Genomic DNA, 22458 nt, shown 5'->3' with positions numbered 1-22458 from the left:
CAGCTCATACCACATTTCAGGACTTTTGTGTGTGCTCTCCTCTCTGCTTGGGATGATCTTACCTAATATCCACCTGCACACTCCTGTCCAACCTGCCCAATCGCTCAGTCATCACCTTTCTTGTAGGTCTTCTTACTCCTCACTCTTCTAGAACAGATCTACTCATGATTTCCTCCTCTCTATAGCTCTGGAATTTGTATATTTCAAATAATAAAAAGTTTATCTGACTTTCTCTCTGACTAGAGTGGACATTGTTTTGTGGGAAAGGGACCATTTTTATCACGACAGCACCTACCACAGTGCTTTGTAGACAGCAGAACTCAGTAAGTGTTTGCTGAACTAAAGTTCTGCTTGTCCTTAGATGAAGAAGCCCACTTCACATGGCGTAGTATATGGCATTTTGGGTAAATTATTTCAAGTAATAAAAGTAAAAATTCTGTTAAGCAATGATATTACTATGTCATATAATTAGGAGATCTTAATAAAAACTAATTTAAGATATTCTATATAAATAGAAACATCAATTGCCTAAACATCAAATCACACATTATTTCCTTAGAAGCAGAGCATTTTATTGACTCTTCTCCTTTTATCACCCTTCACAATCTGTGAGTATGTTCTGTCTCCCCTATCTCTAAAATGTATTCTAAATCTGCCCCTTCTCTCTGTCCCACTGTTAGCTCTGCCCATCCAGGCCACCATCATCTCTGATCTGGATGACTGAAAAAGCCTCCTGTTCTCTACACTGCAGCTGGAGTGCTTCTTTTGAAATACAGATCAAATTCTCTTGCTCCCCTGCTGCAAGGTCTTCAATGGCTTCCCATGCCACCTCCTTATCATGACCTACACAGTCCTAGACGATCCACCCTTCTGCATCCGTGCTACCTCTCTGACTGTGCCTGCTCTACCGCCCCTTGCACATGACCCTACCTCTCCAGCACTCTCTCTGTTCCCTGACCTCGTAACACCTCAGGGCCTCTGCACTTGTTCCCCACCCTCTAGATTTCTGCATGGCTGTCTCCTTAGTCATTCAGCTGTCAGCTCAAATGGCATCTCCTTAAAGAAGTCCCCTTCATCACCCAGTTTAAAGCAGCAACCAGCCACAAGGTATCACACTACCCTGTTCTATTTTCTTCCCAATCCTAACCACTCGGCAGCAGAGTTGAGCAGTAAAGCGCATGAGCACAAGGGCCAGACTCCATGGGCTCAAATCCCAGCTATACTTCCCACTACCTAGGTGACTTGGGGCAAGCACTTCATCTTTCAGTGCCTCTGTTTTCAGAATAAGAAGAGCACATACTTCATAGGAATTGTTGTGAAGACTAAATGAGATAATGCATTTAAAGTGTTAACCACAGAACCTGGCTTGTGGTTAGCATTCCATGCCTGTTAATTGTTATCATTTATCTATTGTTTGGCTCTCCTTTCTCTACTTTCCTTACTCTCACCCCACAACTATCATCACTACCAAGCACGCAAAATCAAAAAGAGCAGAGACCTTACTGCCTTGCCCCCACTCCTTTATTTCCTAGTGTGGACCAGGTATATTTGTGGAATGAATGAAGTATTAGAAACAAGTGATGAAGCTGTTTAAATTTATCTCAGATTGGTTTCATTTTATAAAGACTCTCAGATCTACAGAAGCAGCACTGAGAATCATAGTGGTTTCTTTGTTTTTTCTTGGTTTCTATCTCTTAGTGCACTGCTGAAGGGAAGCTACAGAGCACTGAGAGGCAGGAGTTAATGCATTCAAAGTGTTAACCACAGAACCTGGTTTGTAAGTTCTATCACTTACAAACTAGAAGACTATGAACAAGCTGCTCTGGGCCTCAAAAGACTCATCTATAAACCAAGCTTGTAACTACTGGCTGAAGATGGAAGGATGGGTCAGGTGTGAGGTTGTTGTTGTTTGTTTGTTTTGTCATCAGCTCTAAGATCTATGATTTTATGAATATAATCAAAATCCAGGAAGAAAATATTAAAGTCTACAAGGTAAAACTTTGAATTATTTTACAGATTACCTGAAAGAAAATTATGTGAATCAATCCAGTTGTCAATTCGGTTGGTAGCTCTGGGATTGTTTGTAATTACCCGTAGAGATTAGCTTCTAACTTTATGCACATACATTCACTCACAAACTTATATATCTCTTTCTGTTTAGACTTATATGCTTAACTAGTAACTGAAAAGAAAGATAAAATGATGATCTCAAACTTGAATGCTTGAAACATCATTGAAGTGTACCCTTCATATAAATGTTTTATTCCAAACTTTGAATAGGAAGCCAACTTTCTCCCAAGAATCTCATTTTCAGTCCCAAATTTATGATTATTTCATTACTTTGGATTAGGTTAAATTTAAATTAGTATATTAAGTTGCAAAAGTATATGTACCAGGTGTTTTAAGGCCTCGATCAATAAGTTTGGAGTTATTCTCTAACCACCTCCTTAAAACAGTTCTTCCAATTTTTTTCTTCTGGATCTCTGGTTGTAATTCTGCTAGTGAAGTTTCTTTCTCTCTCTCTCTCTCTCTCATTCTATATCCCCTCCCCTCCCCCCATCTTTAATAGGAAATCTGGATTCAAATGCTTTTTCTGCTACCAGCAACCCACTTGAAAGAATTTTTTTCACGTGGTGTTTTCCTATTTATATTAGTATAGACTCCTAGATATTTATTTTATTCAATGGTTTGTAATCCATTATTATTTATTTTGATGCTAAAATTATTCCAGCTTTAGCCATGGGAGACCCTTCAAGCTGCCACCTGTGTCCTTTTGACCAGTTCCCATCATTTTTTAGCACTTCCTTATCTTACAGAGCAACAGGTTCATCCTGTACTTTACCTGTCCCAGCCCTATAATCAGGCTTTTCTCCACGGTGCCATGGCAAAGGGTCATGGTTCCTTTTACTGGAGAATGAGATCTGGAAACCAAGATTTGGGTGCTAGATGTACTACTGGCTTAGCACTGCTTGAGCTATAAGAATTTGTTACTTTCTCTTACCACATAACAGCTAGAATTTACATTCCATTGCAAATCTGGCTGAAGACAGTGGATTTTTATCATTATCATCTTGTTATCTTTCTCACATCGGACTCCATTTTGAGTCAGACTGGCCCACGTAGTTTGGACAGACAGAAACTCATCACACCGAAACTATTCCGGGCGTGTTTTCGTTTGGGAACCTTCAGGAGGGAGCCTTTGGTCACAAAGGTGCAATACACACCTGTGTCCTCCGGAGTGCGCTGTTCTGCGCCCAGCACAGCCCCAGAGCTTTCTCAGACCTGAAGCGTCTGCAACACTTTGCAAGGACACAGTGGAGGGGGCACGTCAGCGCTCCGACTTCCTCCTGACGCCGCCTCTGATTGGCTCCTGGACATGTAAGAAACCGGTGAATGAGCTGCTGGCCCTTGCAGAAACTTGCTTGAGGTCTTTGGTGGCATTATCCTTTCCTCCTCGTCAACCCGGCAGGCCAGCCGATCCGGGGGAGGATGAGGTCGTCGTGTGTCCTGCTTACCGCCCTGGTGGCGCTGGCCGCCTATTACATCTACATCCCCCTGCCAAGCTCCGTGTCCGACCCCTGGAAGCTGATGCTGCTGGACGCCACTTTCCGGAGCGCACAGCAAGTGGTGAGACGTAGCCCAGCGCCGATTCTCTCTCCCTTCTCTTAAGCAATGTTTAAAGAGGGAAACAGAATTTCCGGACCTTGTCCCACGAGAATACAAATTTTTCTAACGCAATGATGCGATCGCTTTTTAAGGTGGTTCAGACTGACATTTTCAGGGTGTCGCATTCTCTTTGCTAGCAGAGGGTTAGGTCTATGTGTGTCTCTTCTTCTGTGTTGGTAATGGAGAAGGTGAAGTTCTTGAATAGAATTTGACGACTGTTTAATCCTTCGTCTTTCCTAAATGTCCCCCTCTTTCTTGGTTTGCAGCGCCAGAAACGGATCTTCCAGCCTTTTATAAACCACCCCTCCTCCATTTTTGTTCTCCTATAGAGGGCGGCAGAGAGTGAGTTAAATGTTTTAGGAAGGCTCTGGGAAAAACGGGTTCTGGTTCCTGGGTGTGCAGCCACCTTAAAAGCAGACTCGGGCGCGGGTGACCTCCCAATGTCCCCGACAGTGGAGCCCCCCATTCCCGGGGGCAGCAGGCTGGGCTCCTCCAAGTACTTGGGGAACAGCACAGATCTCGCATTTCATGCGTGGCACTCATCAGCTCAGCAAGAAAAGAGGCCAGGAGACCTGGCTGGCGGGAGAGGCAGTGGCAGCCGGTGTGTGCATGATGCATTTCTCTCCGGCCTGCCCTGCAGAATTTAGTTTGTCTTTAACTGTCGCGGAGATAACCTTTGCCTGAGCCAGGATACCCTGGCTTACCCTGGCAGGGTGACAGTTCTCTTTACTGTGTCACGGGTGTGTATTTCTTTAACCCCGTAGACAGGAAAATGTAACTTTCTGGTTTATTCTATGTAAGAGGCATTATTTTCAGTGCCAGACAATCTAAAATCTAAGCTACAATCTGTAGTCAAGGCTGAGCCCTATGACTGAACAGTATTTCTAAGCATCCTGCTCTATCTAAACTCCTAACCCTCCTCCAAAACCGAGTCTCCTCCCTTCCCCCAACCTTGAGCTTTAATCTCGGGTTATTTTGGTAAACTCCTTTCAAGAATGACAACTAGAGGGAAAAAAAACCCCATGATTTTCCTAGAGGGTCGATGTTCCTTTTCCCTGTCCATTCTAATTGTGTGTAGGATTACATAGTTTCTGAAGCTTTGTCCTATCAAAAAGTCTCTTGGGCTTCCCTGGTGGCGCAGTGGTTGAGAGTCCGCCTGACGATGCAGGGGACGCGGGTTCGTGCCCCGGTCCGGGAAGATCCCACATGCCGCGGAGCGCCTGGGCCCGTGAGCCATGGCCGCTGAGCCTGCGCGTCCAGAGCCTGTGCTCTGCAACGGGAGAGGCCACAACAGTGAGAGGCCCGCGTACTGCAAAAAAAAAAAAAAAAAAAGAGTCCCTTAACTAGGGTATTGTAGCACATTCCTACGACTTTGCTTTTCTTGAATCCAGCATCGTTCTCCACCCCTAAGTCCCCTATTGTCTCTTAGGTATGATCCATTGAGGCTATAGAGCCTCTTCCTTCCCTCCTGCTTACTACAGTGTTGACGTGGTGCAAGAATTACCATTCCCTTCTCTAGCATTGGCTCCAAGAAAGGCAATTTTTGTACAGGAAGCCCTACAATCACTCTCTTCCTCCAGAAATTATGTAGCTGGGGAGTAAAACCCTTCAAAGATTCTCGGGTACAATGGTATTTACCTGGGTGGCTTAAATGACCCTCTACAATAAAAAGAATAATGACTAATAATAATAAGAAAAACAGGAAAAAAAAAAGAGTCAAACTACTATGGTGGCCACAGAAATTATTCTTCCTTTTCTGGTCACCAAGGAAATCTTCCCTATCATAAGTAATTTGGGAAAAGCCAGGTTTGGAAAAAAGCTTTTCTTCCCCAACGAAGCAGCCAACCCATTAAGGCCTTTGGATCATGCAGTCCTCTGCAGAGTATGCTCTCAGCTGGTGTTTGGGAATGATAATGTTTGTAATGCCAGGTCACAGAGATAGATAAGGTAACAGAGTGTCCTTACTTGACACTGTGGCCGGAGGTGGGTTAGCACAGAAGTGGCTCTCATCACTTGTCTTCTGAATTGTAAAGTATCAGAAAGATCATTCAGACCACAAGGAAGCATATTCTACCCAGGAAAGCAATTTACCAATGTCACTTCAAATTGTCCTGGGGAAAAGGAAACATGGCTTGACACTTGGTAGTAAATAGAATATGACTGTTAAAGTTAAGAGTCCTGCTTCCCTGAATCCCACCTCAGCCAGGCCACTTGCTGGCTTGAGGCCAGCCCATTTACTAACCTTCTCTGACCCTCAGCTTTCCTTGTAAAATAGGGCTAATAGCTACTTTGTAAGAGTGCTATAATGTATTTAAATGGCTAGAACTGGTTGTAGTTATTCTTCTAAGAGTTGTCCCAAAGGGCCACTATGGGTTGTGGGGAAAATCTGTGGTACTGCCCAACTTTGTTGAAACAATAAAGCAAATGCAACCTGGAAGCAGTTTACCTCCTGGAATGAAACCTGGAATGCTGTCACTAAATTGCATGGCATAACATTTGTTACCCAAATCATTTTAGTTTGAGTTGATTAGCTTAACTACAAAGGCTATCAATACTTCAAAGATGAGGCTTGGCCTACTTCCTAACACAGCAGGCACCTGCCTAGCCTCAAGAAATGTGACTGCTCAGGACTTCCCTGGTGGTCCAGTGGTTAAGACTCTGCCCTTCCACTGCAGGGGCTGCAGGTTCGGTCCCTGGTCTGGGAACTAAGATGCCACGCGGCCAAGAAAGTGAATGCTACTCTTATCCTGTTGTCATTGGCAAATGATTCACCCCTAGCTGCCCCTTCTAATCTCCTTTATCTTCTGCAGATGAGTCAGATTATTGAGATTATGTTCCTTGTACTTTTTCTTCCTTGGCATCCTCCAGTATTACGTAAGAAGAAACTACTTAGGATCTTTCTTAAGTCATCTCAAACACAGATGCTACATTAGAGTCACCTAGGGAGACTTCAGAAATCCTAAAGCCCAAGTCACACAGTATACCAAATCTATTCAGAATCTTTGGGAGATGAGTCCCAGGCAGCAGTATTTTTAACAGTTCCCAAGGTGATTTCAACGTGCAGCAAAATTGAGAACCACTGCCCTGTAAGTTAAATAAATGCATTGCTGATGTAGATAATATATTTTTGTTAAACTGCTCGAGTTATATTTCACACATGTGGCTGGAAATGAGCCCCTTAACATTAGCATGGATTAGTTTATCAGATTTGTTGGTTGATACTTTGGCTCTAAGAGGCTAAGGGGATAAAATACTAGCTAGGCAACTTTCAGTGTTATAGCAAAGCCATTGTAAGACTTGAGCAGTGGAAAAGCACAAACAAAAATAGATCTGGAAAGGACAGTGGAGAGAGGTTTAGATGAAGATCGGGCAGCAGGAGACTAGAAGAACAAAAGGAGGGAGTTTGGGGGAGGTTCTGAAGACATTTCAAAATGCTGTGCAAGCAAAGATTTTTTTAAAAATTGTAATCCCAGTACAGGTAGAGATATTGAGAAGTATACACTGCTGGAGAAAATGTAAATTTTAACAACTGTTTTGAGGGCAGTTTGGCAATATCCATCAGAAACTGTAGAAGTATTTATTCTTTGACCCAGAAATCCCTCTGGATGAATTTATTTTAAGTAATTATGCATATAGTCAAAGCTGTAGCTATAAAGATAGAAACATTTCACAGGTGGTACAGAAATCTTTTTAAACTAGTCCAAAAGCACTGTCACTTATGAGAAATATGAGGGAGCATTCAGCAACCTTTCTCTTCTTTTTTCTGCCGTTATTTAAAAGAATTTAAGAACATAAGAGATTAAGTAAATATGGTAAACCCATATTTTGGAAACTATGCAGTAAAAAAATTTAAGTTGTAAAAATAAAGTTTAATGGTCTACAAATGATTTGTACTGGGTGTTAAGTGGGAAAATGCTACAAAACAGCATATATGCTGTAATCCCATTTAAAATACCTATTTATCAAAACATACAGTTTTATATATCTATATATAGATGTATAGAAAGAGCTAAAGGATATAATTTAAAATATAGTGTTTTTTTTCTGGGCCATAAGATTATATCTTCAGTTTTCCTATCTGTATAGTCTAGTTTTTCTACAATGAACATGGAATAAGAAATTAATTTAAAACTTTTTTGTAGGAGGTTTTCTACTTCTAAAGCAGAATTGATGTGCAATGCATATCAATGTGATTAATATTTTAGTAATTGTTCTATGAAGAAAATAGATTTCTTTCTTTCTTTTTTTTTTTTTGGCTGTGCTGCGTGGCTTGTGGGATCTTAGTTCCCTGACCAGAAACTGAACCCCGGCCAAGGCAGTGAAAGCACCGAGTCCTAACCACTGGACTGCCAGGGAATTCCCAAAAATATTGGGGAAAAGTGCCTTTGGTTTTTAAGTAAAAATAAAAGACACATTTTTCATTTTCACCAAGAACTTTATTGAACAATGTATTCACTGTTTTGTTCCACTACCTTCTGTCATTTTCCAGGCAACTTCATAATTCCATCTTCCCAAAACTTTTTATCTTTTTTGAGCAAAGAACTGTTCCAGGTGCCTTTTACAGTCTTCCAGGGAATTTTCCATTAAGAGAATTTTGGGGCTTCCCTGGTGGGGCAGTGGTTAAAATCCGCCTGCCAATGCAGGGGACACAGGTTCGAGCCCTGGTCCGGGAAGATCCCACATGCTGCAGAGCAACTTAGCCCGTGAGCCACAGCTACTGAGCCTGTGTGCCACAACTACTGAAGCCCGAGCACCTAGAGCCCATACTTCGCAACAGGAGAAGCCACCGCAATGAGAAGCCCACACACCACAACGAAGAATAGCCCCTGCTTGCCGCAACTAGAGAAAGCCTGCATGCAGCAACGAAGACGCAATGCAGCCAAAAATAAATAAATAAAAGATAAATTTATTTTAAAAAAAGAATTGTGTAAAGACCAAAAGAAATGAAAATCCGAAGGTATAATATCTGGTGAATATGGGGGATGAATCTGAACTTCCCAGCCAAGCTGTAACAGTTTTTGCCTGGTCATCAAAGAAACACAGTCTTGCTTTATCCTGATGGAAGATTCTGCATTTTCTGTTGACTAATTCTGGACGCTTTTCGTCCAGCGCTGCTTTCAGTTGGTCTAATTGGGAGCAGTACTTGTTGGAATTAATTGTTTGGTTTTCTGGAAGGAGCTCATAATAGAGGACTCCCTTCCAATCCCACCATATACACAACATTACTTTCTTTGGATGAAGACCAGCCTTTGATGTGGTTGGTGGTGGTTCATTTCGCTTGCCCCATGATCTCTTCCATCCCACATTATTGTACAGTATCCACTTTTCATCGCCCGTCACAATTTGTTTTAAAAATGAAACGTTTTCTTTAGGTTTAAGCAGAGAATTGCACGCAGAAATATGGTCAAGAAGGTTCTTTTTCACTTAACTTATGTGGAACCCAAACATTAAAGCAATTAACAAAACCAAGCTGGTGCAAATAATTTTCAGTGCTTGATTTGGATATTTTGAGTATGTCGGCTGTCTCCCATGTGGTATAACATTGATTGTTTTCAATTAATGTCTCGACTTGATTGTTACCGACTTCAACTGGTCTACCTAACCGTGAAGCATCATCCAGTGAGAAATCTCCACCACGAAACTTTGAAAACCACTTTTGACATGTTTGATCAGTCACAGCACCTTCTCCATACACTGCACAGATCTTTTTTTGTGTTTCAGTTGCATATTTACCTTTCTTGAAATAATAAAGCATAATATGCTGAAAGTGTAGCTTTTCTTCTTCCATCTTCAATATTAAAATGAAAATTCACCAATTTTGATAAGTTTTTTAAAAATGCACGCTGATATGACAGCTGTCACAATACAATCTAACAAAATTGTTTCGAGTGAAGTTAAAGACAACTTAGCGCTACTAGAGCCATCTTATGGAAAAACTGAACGAAAGAACCTTTTGGCCAACCCTATATATACATTGCTTTTAAAAACACATCCTGGATCCTTTGACAGCTATCACGATAGCAGGCTTCACGCTCAGTCACTTGGATGTAACACAGATTGAAAGCTTACTGTTTGAGTCTGACCTACAAGAAATTGCAGTCTAGTACGATGAGAAGCCATGTTAATATACAGCTATTAAAAAGGCAAGGGACTTCCCTAGTAGTCCAGTGGTTAAGAGCCCACCTTCCAATGCAGGGGACTCGGGTTTGATCCCTGGTTGGGGATCTAAGATCCCACATGCTGTGGGGCAACTAAGCTCGTGTGCTGCAACTACTGAGCCCATCCCTCAACTAGAGAGCCTGTGTGCCACAAACTACAGAGCCCATGCGCTCTGGAGCCCTTGCACCACAACTAGAGAGAAGTCTGCGTGCTGCAACGAAAGATCCTGCGTGTTGCAATGAAGATCCCGTGAACCGCAACTAAGACTCAACACAACCAAAATAAATAAATAAATAAAATAAAATGTAAAAAAAGCAAGAGCTGACAAGTTTTTCAGAAGCTCATAGGAGGGAGTGGTTATGTACAGTTCAGAGGGGTGATAAAGATGGTGACTAAAGGTAATAATGGTATCTCAAAAGAATTCAGAGCCAGAGTGTGGCTTGTCTTACCTCGATCATTTCCTAGCTTTCTAGTTCTTACCCTACGTATCTTTTTGATGACATAATATAAAAGAGAGATTATTGAACCTGGTGTTTCTGCTGACTTTATTTATTTCTTATAAATGGCAGTGCTTTTGGACTAGTTGAGCCAGGTTTTTCATCCCGTAAAATATCTCCAAACTTGTTGAAATCTAATGTGACCTCACCTGAATTCTCTGTGCATGTGCCTTTGGACTGTGTGGGTATGGTTTAAATGACAGCTCAGCTGGATGCCATGCAGAATTCCAACTTGGTAACCTTTTTCATAACGATTCATGAACTGGAATGTTTACTACTGTCACGTAAATTTAACTTTAAATTAGAGATTTCACTAAGCACAATTTTTAGCTGATTTAATGGGATTTTCTTTAAACACCTGGCAGCAGAATGGCTTTAAGAATAGCTTAAGGGCACAGTATTTAATCAGCATTAGTTCTGACAGGTGCTCAATGTGAGTTGGTCTCGGTAGACAGTACCTGCCAGTGAATCCAATCAAATATCAAGGTCAGATTGAATCAGCTACAAGTGTGTAAGACAATACTTAATTTATAATTCTCCTTTTTATTTTTCCCAGAACTCTACAAATATGGCCCTGAGCACAGAAATGCCATCATTATTACTTTATTTTAATGGGACATCCTATTTCTAACATGTGGCTTGAGCTTGATATGAAAACATTTCTCTGAGGTGTGAAAGTGTAATAATTGTTCTTAAACATTCTATTAATGTACAGTTACTTCTTTTAAATTAGTGAGCATATTTTTACTTTTACTGCCAAGTGAAACTATATGGGAACTATCACTTATTTTCTTCTTCATTTATATTTATAAAGAATTAAGACATATAATTAAATTTCCAAGTGGCAAACCTAGCTATATTCCCTACCTAATCTGTCTTATTATGAAATTTTAACAATCTATCTTTCAGTGTTTCCAAAATGAAATTTAAATCCTACTTTAATATCCTATCCTTAACAAAATTAAAATTCAGAAGTCATCATTAATTCAATGAATATTAACTGAACCCTAATGCTAGGAGTTGGTGAAACAGAATAAGACACACACCTAATCTGGAGAAGTTTACAGTCTAGTGACGGGAGACAAACCTACTGACAATTACAGATCGTGCACTTGACTGATAGAGGAAGAGTTATGATGGAGGCATTTGGGGGTTGCTATAGGAGCCTTAAAAAGGACAGCTAATGTTAACCTGGGCATTAGGAACAGATGTCTCCCTTTCACATTGATTTCTACTATGAATTATCAAGGTTGAGCATTTATGGTAAAAATAACATCTATTAAGGATATAACTCAGCATTTACTCTGTGCCGGATACTGTGCTATGTGCTTTACATGCAATTCATTTAATCCATGCTATAATTCTATGAGATGGATGTTCTTATTTTCCTTATCTTACAAGGGAGGAAACTGAACTGTAAAGAAAAGTAACTTGCTCATGATAACAAAGCTTTAAGAGGTGGAGTCACGATATAACTCAAGCCTGTCTTACTGTGAGTTCAAGAGTTCAACCATTGTTGACTTTCCGTAAGAGCTAGCTGAGTGGAAGAGTTGGGGAAGAGAAGAGGGAGAGAAAGGAGAGTGAAAAAGGCATTCCAGCCAAAGCGATTGTTCCAATGGGAGAGGATGGTACAAGCTAAGTCTCTAAAAGTGGTTCAGAGTGGCTGGAGCATAAAACTCCGAAGTCAGAGAGATAAGGTAGGAAGGAAGCACAGGCCAGGTAATGAAGGGCTCTGTGGGCCAAGAAAGGAGCCACTGAAAAAGATTTTTAGTAGGGAAATCACATGCTCAGATCTGTGTTTGAGAACAGTCTTTCTCAGTGGCAGTATAGACACTAGAGTTTAAGAAACCAAATGAGGGCAAAAGACCACTTGGAAGCAATTATCCAGGTAAGAGGGGAGGACATGAACTAATAAAATGGGACTGGTTTGGAGTGAGGCTGACCAGAGTTGCTGATGGAGGGGGCATGGGAGGCTAATATGGAGTGAAGGAGAGAAAGGAGTCAAAGATGACTCTTGGGACAGACTCTGGAGTAACTGGGTGAATGGTGATGATGACCCTGATTAGGAAAAGGAGCATATCTGAGGGTGAAGGTAATAGAGTTTGGCACCTTGCTTTGAAGTGTCCATGGGACTGGTTTAAGGATAGCTGTTCATAAATAGTTTGCATATACAAGACCAGAGCTTGGGAGTGAGAGGGAGAGAGACAGCTGGGCTCGAGACATGGATTTGGCAGAGGTCAGTGAAGGGGTGGTGGTGGGAGTGGTGGGAATGAATGTGTGTGGGGTGAGAGGAGGATTGGTGATCCTACCAAGGAAACCCTAGAGGCTCACCAGTAAGAGGAGGAGGGGGCTAACCCTATTAGAAATGAGACCCTAAAGAACATAATTGGGCTTCCCTGGTGGCGCAGTGGTTGGGAGTCTGCCTGCCGATGCAGGGGACACGGGTTCGTGCCCCAGTCCGGGAAGATCCCACATGCCGCGGTGCGGCTGGGCCCGTGAGCCATGGCCAGACCAAGCGCGTCTGGAGCCTGTGCTTCGCAACGGGAGAGGCCACAGCAGGGAGAGGCCCGCGTACCGCAAAAACAAAAAAACAACAACAAAAAAAACCCATAATTTTTTGTTATACCTTATATGTATATAGCACTCCAGGTTTTACAAAGGGTTTCCCTTACATTATCTCATTTTATTTTTACAGTGAATAACTGGCTGGCATTAGTTATTTCCATTTGTCAAGTGAGGAAACAGGTTCAGGAAGGGTCGATGATATCCCCAAGGTCACATGATTAGTTATAGTGGCAAAACAGAACTAGAATAAAAATTCCTAGACTCTTAATTTTACGTTCTCACTGCTGGGCCTGGGTGACCTGAAAACAAAGTCCTCCATGATGGATTTGCCCATTTTTGTCCCTGGTGCTTGCTCTCTGACAGGCCCCTCATGGCTGTGGCCATGCACTTGGGAACGCTCATGATAACTTTATCACAACTACACTGTATCTTGACTATTTTTTGAGCTCCTACCATTAAATTAATCTACACTGGTGTTTCCCAGTCTTTTTTCATGTCAGAGACTTGATGACTTTTGTATGCCAGGAAAAAGTGGAGGAAATACCAGGGGAATCTATAAGGGCTTGAATGACAGAATTCACAAGATTCAGAAAGAAAATTATACAAATGGCTCTCAAAGAGAATACCAACTCTGATAAATTTTGAATAGTTATAAAAAATGGTTTTAAGTTTTTACCTCTGTAAAACACCTAACCATCAATCTCTTATAGCCCATCTGTATCCCGTTAGCAGCCTACCTGTTGGGAAGCTCTCTTCCTTACAGTTTGTAACTATTTAAATACACGTTTATTATTACTGCTATTAAACACAAAGATATAGTCCCCGAGTTACATATACCTAGGTAGCCACATAATTTATTGTCCAAACCATGACATTTTTGAGAGTGATAGGGGCTGCTGTTAGTAATCATGCCAAGACAACCGTCTTAAACCAGAACTATTCCCAGACAAATCTGGACATATGCTCAGCCTGCATTTATGTGACTTGCATTGATCAGCATAATCAACGCAAAGTTATGGAGTGATTCCTGTGCTCCCTGTTCTGCCCAGATTTGACTGTTAACCCTCCAGGGAACCAGCTCCCATCCATCACCCCCAGGCGGAATTCCTGTTCCCTAGGATAATGGCCAAATAAAAGTACTAAGTTCCTTAGCTGGCACTTAGGGTCTGCTCCAACCTGGTACCACGCTGCTGAATCTAGCCTCACAGTGTTCCCATGATAATCCTGGCAGTTTTCCTCCTGTTGTCACCTCTGCCTCACATGCCCTCCCACCCTCTTACTTTAGTCAACATCCCACGTGTCTTTCAACACCTACTCAAAAATCATTTCTTTTGGAAACTTCCTCTTTTTCCCCAGTCAACCCTAATTTGTCTCTCCATTATACTCTCTTAGCATTTCATTTTTCTTTTATGGCCCTTGTATGTTTCTTTCCTAATGTTGATATTTCTTTATGTACAAGCTCCCCACCAAATCATAAGCTTTCTCACCTATCATAGACATAACTTTTCTCTTACTATTTTAGGGCTTTTGTTTTTTGGGTTTTTGAGAGGGGAGGCTTGAAGATCATTCATGATAGAGGAAATAGGAATTCATAGTTCTGCTTTCTTTCAATCCTCTGTGTTACTCCATTTGCCCCAAAGGGCAGACCTGGTGCTTTCTTGTGCTTCTGACTCTGAATTTATCCCCAAATGGCTTTTTGTTGTCCTTTGCAACTTTTTTTTTTTTTGCGAGCCTTGCTGTTTTCTGGGTTTCTAACTTCCTCATAATGTTTTTGTAGATTTATGGTTGTTTTTGAATTTGTAATGAATCATGTGTTTCTAGCTAAACATTAGTTATCATTACAGGCCATCTCCTTAAAAGATCACTAGCAAATTCCCACATTCATTTGGTATCATTCTACTTTTCTCTTTTCCTCCAGAATGGATAATTGATGAATGCCCCCTGAGAAATTAATTTGACCAACACTCTTCTGTGCTTCCTGTACCATAATATTTTCTCTGCCCTAGGTACCTTTTCCTTGACCATTCTAAAGTCTACTTTTCTAAAATGCAAGCTGTTTATTTCACTATTCCTACTTTATGCCATTTTGTGGCATAGTTCTTCCCTGTTAGAAGCAAGTCCAGAGCAGCAATAATCCCTGCTTCCTTGACTTTCTTAGCAAGACAAATCAATTTTGCTTTTAAAAGATGATCTGCTTTTAATAGAATAAGATTACTGGCAGATATCTGCATAATAATGGATCCATTTATTGAAGAATAAACACAGCCACCTTGTGAAATAGCAGTTAATGCCCTCACTTAACGAGAAGGGAAACAGAAGCTCAGTAAGGTTGGGTAACTGGTTCACAAACACATGACTGCCTGGGAGGCTGGCCGTGAACCAGGCCTGCTGGACTCCACAGCCCTTTCAACTGTATTCCACAGCTTCCTGTTATGACTGTTCAGTCTCCCTTCCTCTCCTTGTCACTTGCCCACTCCATTCTAAAATCTTTTGTGTAATCCACATTGAACAAGCATCACGAAGGCAAGGAGTGTGTTATGTCATACTTACAAATTTTAGTCCTGGAGGGTTTTAATATATGTTACACATTGAAAAGTGTTCCATGATTAAATAAGACTAGGAAATGCTAAGTTAAAGAAATCAGGATTTCTTTTTTAACTGTGAAACATTTCAGAATTCCTACCATACTAACATGTATTTTGAATTTTAAAGACAGAATATTTAGTGAGTCCCATATTTAATTGACTATAGATCCTTATTTGAACCTCATGATACTCATGGTATATTTGCTAAATTTGGGGGTCCAGTTTCATAGTGTTTAAGAGCATGGATTTTGGGGTTAAGAAGACCTGTGCTCAAATCCAGGCTTGAGCTATACTAGCTGTGTGACCTTGAAGAGTTTATTTAACCTATGCGTGTTTCCTGATCTAGTAAGTGGTCATGATACTTAGCCCATAAAGTTATGGTGAAGATTGCATGTGATAATGTGTACAGAGCTTTATCGTTTGTCATCATCATCACACAGTAGTTAATACGTAAAACACTTGGAACAGTACCTGTCACATAAGAAATATATTTGGTCCAAGTCTGATTTTTGGCAATTGTCTACAGTATACTCCAATAGTAATATGCAGTTTTTTTATTTTTAACTTTCACCATCATTCTTGCTCTCAGGTTTGTGGATTTCTATACAGCTGTAGATCTTTTGCACCTGGACTGCTGTTGGCTACGGCTACTGGGCTTAAATCGTGGCTTTAGCACTTACTAGTTGTGAGACTAATTGGGCAAGTTACTTAAACTCTCTAAGCTTTAGTTTCCTTATCTATAAAAGTGGGATAATGACAGTGCCTCCCTCAAGGCTTGTTATGTGGATTAAATGTGATTGTGTATATAAAATTCTTAGCACAGTGACTGGTATACAGCAAGAACTAAAAACCTCTTCCTGCAGTTAAAATTTTGGAGTCCATGGGCTTAGTTTGCTGATGTTCTAACTGGATATATGAGTCATCGTCATCATAGCTAACTCATACGGTCTAACCATTTCACATATATATTAATTCAATCTTTATAACAGCCCTGTGAGGTAAGTACTATTATTCCTATATTAGAAATGAAGAAACTGAGGCACAGAGGGGTTAAGTAACTTGCCCAGATCATACTCCCGGAGCCAGAACGCTAATTCAAGCAGTCTGGCTTTGAAGTTAGTGCTCTAAAAGCTGAAGAAATTGAATGTCTTTTAGACTGTCATTGTCTTATGTCAAAGATCTTCATCAGACTCTGCCAAGGTATCAATTCATTTTAGAATAATATGTGTCACCTGAAAAGAGTTCTTTAGACTTTAGGTACCTAAGGTACAGTTGGTGACATGACATTTTGTTATATAAATTAAAGTGCTTTACTTGAATTCTGCCCTGATGGTGAGCTGTGTGCCACAATGTGAAGGTAGTAAAGAAGCACTTTACTTAAGGGTTGATGCTGTCCTAAACAAAGGGCTTTGGATTTGCTCAAATGATTGCCATCTGTTGGGCCCAGAGATCTGGCCTATAACCTTAGAAAATATGACATTGACCTCTAAAGATACTAAAGGCAGGTGTCTTCAGCTGACCGCCATAATAGAAGAAATTCACATGGCCTCTATCACCTGTTCAATTGAGCAATCATTAATTGCTGGGCACTGAGGTTATAGCAATTCACAAAACAAGTAGCACTTGGCCTTCCTAGAGCTACAACACTGAGCCAAAAATATGTGGCAAATAATTATATAATGGAAAATCCAGGAAATATGGCGAAATTTGTTGGCAGGTCACTGGTAACTGAAATCCCCTAAAGACATGAAAGTCCCCTAAGGAAACAGTGTTGAATAAGAGAATAGTTTTAGAGTTGAGGAGAAGAGGCGGAGCCAGCAGAGGAGATAGAGCAATCAGAGAACAAAGGAAAACTGGGGAAATAAGAGTGTCAAACAGGGCTTCCCTGGTGGCGCAGTGGTTGAGAAGCTGCCTGCTAATGCAAGGGGACACGGGTTCGAGTCCTGGTCTGGGAGGATCCCACATGCCGCGGAGCAACTAGGCCTGTGAGCCACAACTACTGAGCCTGCGTGTCTGGAGCTTGTGCTCTGCAACAAGAGAGGCCGTGATAGTGGGAGGCCCGCGCACCACGATGAAGAGTGGCCCCCACTTGCCACAACTAGAGAAAGCCCGCTCGCAGAAACGAAGACCCAACACAGCAAAAATAAATTAATTAATTAATAAACTCCTACCCCCAACATCTTCTTAAAGAAAAAAAAGAGTGTCAAAGAAACCAAAAACCACCGAAGAGCTCCACTAGGAGGGGTGGTCATCTGTGTCGAATTCTCCTGAGAAATGAGGAATCTGAAGATGGAATCAAGCCCATCAGCTCTGCATCCTGACCTCTCAGTGGATGAGCCACAAAATGTGCTTCCAGGCAACAGTGGCTTTTACGTTTCAGTGTCTCAACCTGTAGCCTCTTCATTGGAATGGTTTCAAGGATGTCTGCCAAACTAATGTTTGACTTTGGCAATGTTGTTATTGAGCTATCACTTATGACAGGAGATAGCCAGAATATCCTTTATAACTTGTGATTAAAAAACCTGAGATGGAAGTTACCAATGGATATTACTGAGGTACTAAATAGGTTTATCTATAAATATATATGATAATTATGTAACTACTTAATACATTAAAGAAGTAAATATATATTTAAAAATAAAAATGTATATTTAAAAAATAAAAAGCAAGGGGAAAGAAAAAGTCAGAAACACCCCTTCCCCAAATAACTATGTCTAAATTTGTGTTGGTTGGTTCATCTATGTGGAAACCTATTTTAAAATCTAGACTCTTACAGGCTAAGTAGCTTTTCCTGTCTGATTCCCAATGAGGTTCACATCAGATGAATATTAAACTTGCTTCCTTGCAGGTTGATGCCTATTAATCCTATAGTTAGCAGTGTACCATTTAAATGCATGTGCTATACTTTTGTCAAGGATAGTGGGCCAGTATTTTACAGGACGCACAGTGTGCCAGATTCAGGGCTTACTGGCCCCCTACTGACCAAAACCAATAACTGCTCGGCCTTATTGCCTCACATAGCTAATCCAAATGGCACCATCCTGCAACTTAAAGGAAGATATATCTTGGATGAAAAGAAGAACATTGTTATTGGTTATGTCTACAGAAGGAAGCTGTTTGGAAGTGATTTTCAGTTACTCTAAAAACAGTAACTTGATTTCCTGACTCCATAAAAGCGTATTTTGGGGCAAATCATAGAATTTAAACTGCTTAAAAAGTTGGACTTTCATTTAGGTGTTGTCATTGGTTAAATGTCTTCTGCTCTTATCTCCCCCACCCTCCTTTTTTGTTTTTGTTTTTGTTTTGTTTCATTTCCATTTTCAGATTTCAGAGAGTGGCAAGCAACCATGGGTAGCATTTTTTAAGTTCTATACACCTGTGATCCTTAAAGTTGCTGCACTACAGATTGGTTCCTGTGGTTTTTAGTGCATGTGGGAGAGCCAGGTTTCCTTAGGGTCTTTTTGTAATTATTGGGATTATGCTTAATGTATAGTGTTATGCTGTTTCACCTCTTTCTCTTTCTGTTCATGGAGGAAAATGGTGCATTGTTCATTCTCTAAAGTGCCGATATACTTTCAGCAATTTATTGAAAGGTGTCAGACACTGCAGAGACATTGAGGTGCTCACATTCTATTGTGTTTGGAAAAGCCAAGGAGGCACTTCCAACCAAACCTACTAAGTGCTGTGGTTCGTGGTACGTAGTGGGTGCTGTGGGAACCCAACAGAAGAAGCTTCTGTGTGTCTGGGGAACTCAGGCAGAGGATCCCAGAGGAAGTGCTGGCTCAGCTGAGTCTGGAAGGATGAGAAGAAAGACATCACACAGGTGTAGAAGGAAGGGCATTGCAGGAAGAGAACAGCAGGTGCATATCCCTGAGGTGGGACAGCATGACACATACAGGGAGTTATTTCTATTGCATTTCTGAAAGGTATAAAATGTTTGAAGGAGATCTTTGCATAACTGGGCCATGGGTGGAACTAGTCTCAGTCTTGTGTTGTTACGCTTAATACATTTCACTGTTTTAATTATGGTAACTTTAAGTAAGCTAATATGATTATGAAAACACACAACCAATATATGATTCTTCAAGAATAAGTACTACTTGGTGAAATAAGCTTTAATCTACTTATTAAAAATATTCTCTGTTATAAACCAGTAGAATAGCATTAAATTCTGGTGCCCAAATACATTTTTAAAAATTAATTTATTTTTGGCTGTGTTGGGTCTTTGTTGCTGTGCACGAGCTTTCTTTAGTTGCAGCGAGCGGGGGCCACTCTTGGTTGCGGTTCGAGGGCTTCTCATTGTGGTGGCTTTTCTTGTTGCAGAGCAAGGGTTCTAGGTGCGCGGGCTTCAGTAGTTGTGGCACGTGGGCTCAGTAGTTGTGGCTTGTGGGCTCTAGAGCTCAGGCTCAGTAGTTGTGGCGCACGGGCTTAGTTGCTCTGTGGCATGTGGGATCTTCCCAGGCCAGGGCTCGAACCCGTGTCCCTTGCATTGGCAGGCAGATTCTTAACCACTGCGCCACCAGGGAGCCCCCAAATACATAATTTGATTGGAAATAAATTATCTTTCTACTGTTGTTTGGTTTTAGTAGCTTTTTGTCTTAAACTGACTTAACAAAATTGTTTTTCTTGTGTTTCTACTGTGCTGCTTCAGAAAGTCTTTCTTTGTTTAAAGTTTGAAACAGACACTGCAGCTGTTGGCAGCTGTGGTGCCTTAACTGAGACAAAAACTTCTTGCGTGTTCATCAGAGGAGTTAGGTGTCTGGTTAGAGACCTCTTGTTTTAACCACCCAGTCTAGTTTCTGTCTCACCCCTATTTTCCTCTCTCACTCTACCCTGACTTTTCCCTCCACGGAACACACCGCTATTGGTGATTGTTTCTTTAATTACTCCTAAGTAATTTGTCTCTCTAAGTAATCCTGTCTCCCCTGCTAGGTTGGAAGCTCTGTGAGGGGAAGGAGCAGGTCTGTGGGCTTTGCTGCTCCTAAAAGTACCTGGCAGAAAGTAAACGCTCGCATAATTGCGGAGTGAATCGATGATGAGTGATTCAACATCCCTGGACAGCTTCCACAATAACGAGGGTTGGTGATAACAACCGGCCAGGAAGCTTTCCCTGTACATCCTACTTCTCAAATAAGGCATCATCATCAGTAGGACCAAACAGCAAAACGTATTTGCTTTTACCCTGGATTCCTGTTTCCTTTCCTTGAAGAGCCCAAGTAGGAAATGATAAGGGGTAAGCTGCCTGCTTTTTCTCAGAAAGCAGGAACTTAGAAGCAACAGTGAAAGAAAGCATAGTCAACAATATAAGCCATTCATTCAGCAATTATACTGAGCACTAATTATGTACCAGGCAGTGTGATAGACCAAGCAGAACAAAGGTGAAGGAGATAGCTCTAGAAATTCATAATGACAATACAGCAAGTATCAAAAATAGGAACTTGAACCAAGTCCTAGAGAGCACTGAGGCAGGAGCAACCGTCTGAGGAGTGAGTTCGACAGGGTGTCACAGAGGAGGGTGCATTTGAGATGGACACTGAAGGAGGAACTGGAATTTGGTCAAGCGGGAGAAATTCCATTAGCAAATGGAGCCCTGCAGTGCAGCCTTCTGTTATCTTTGAGGAAAGTAAATACTTCATGGGCAAGACAGACAAGGTTTATAGGCAAAGGTGTGTACAGGGAAGTAGTGTGTAGGAATATGAGTAGGTATAGGGTGTGTTTGAGCAGTAGGTGGATGTCAGACAGTGGAGAGTGTTCTTTAAGTTCTATAATCTCTGGCTATCACAGCCACTTAAAATTTTTTCCCATAGAAGCATATTTCCTTTAGTAAATTAGAGGACTGGATTATTTTATATACTATAACAGGTACATAATTATGCTATAGAAAATTTAGAAAATAGAAAAATTCACCTACTCTAACTGTAACACAGCCACCATTTGCTTTTTGTTATATTTCCTTTCAGTCTCTCTTTTTGTGTATATGTTGTCTTTTGGTAGATGCTGTCATATTATACAACTTTATGCACAACTTAATTTACTTGTCATTTTACCAGAAGGATATACCACATTATCACTGCATAGCATTCCTTTCTCTTTGTAATGGACGTATCAAAGAGCAGGTACCATTTTTAACATAACTATTTCCCTATTACCAGAAACTTAGACTGTTTAGTTTCTTGCTATTATAAGTAATGTTATAGTGAACATATTTGTGTCTATAATCTTTTTTGCTTTTAGGATTTTTCCTCAAGAGATTCCCCCAAATTAGAACCACTAGATCAAAGAGTATAAATATTTTTGCAGGTCCTCCTTCTTATTTCCAAGTTATTTTCCTATTTATATGATTAATAGCAATGTGAGAAAATGCCAGTTGTGCTATATTCTTTCCAGCGTGAACTGCTGTAATTGATTTTTTAAAAAACTTGTTAATTTAATAGCTTGCATGGATACCTTGTTTAATTGTAATTTCTTTGAAAACAGTTGACATTAGAAGTTTTGTTCATTCCTTCAATGACTATTTATTGCATATGTATTTTGTATCAGCTCTACTCTAGGGAAAAAGTGGTAAACAAGTGTAATTCCTGCTCTCACACTATATATTCTTACATTTAAAGAAACTTTCATTTAAAAAAAATACTTGAGAGGTAAAATATTTTTTAAAAACTCATACAGCTGGTAAGCGACTAAGAAGGAATTTTAACCTAGTCTCTTATTTCAATCCCTTGGTCTTTCCAATCTGCTACGCTACCCTTCAAAGGGAAATATAGTGACTTGTTAGTAGAGTGCCTGTTCCTCCAGGTATCTTCCTCTAAGCTTTAATCTAATGATGATGCCATCACTAATACTCAGAACTTGTCTAAAATATATATTTTTTTAATTTTATTTTTATTTATTTATTTTTGGCTGCGTTGGGTCTTTGTTGCTGCATGTGGGCTTTCTCTAGTTGCAGCAAGTGGGGGCTACTCTTCGTTGCAGTGCGGGGGCTTCTC

At 40.7% G+C, this 22458-nt stretch overlaps 1 protein-coding gene across 1 annotated transcript in view; it reads left to right on the top strand.

The window, feature by feature from the left end:
- Window positions 1-3396: 3396 nt before the first annotated feature.
- NCEH1 (neutral cholesterol ester hydrolase 1) overlaps window positions 3397-22458 on the top strand; it is a 63823-nt gene continuing 44761 nt past the window's right edge. The window contains exon 1 of the mRNA XM_060150007.1: window positions 3397-3627. Coding sequence (XP_060005990.1) covers window positions 3490-3627 — 138 coding nt within the window. The 5' untranslated portion in view covers window positions 3397-3489. The remainder of the gene's footprint in view (window positions 3628-22458) is intronic.

This window comes from Lagenorhynchus albirostris, chromosome 5, assembly GCF_949774975.1.
Source record: "Lagenorhynchus albirostris chromosome 5, mLagAlb1.1, whole genome shotgun sequence".
NCBI lineage: Eukaryota > Metazoa > Chordata > Mammalia > Artiodactyla > Delphinidae > Lagenorhynchus > Lagenorhynchus albirostris.
The sequence above is the reverse complement of the archived record's forward strand: the minus strand, read 5'-3'. Positions and strand labels throughout refer to the sequence as shown.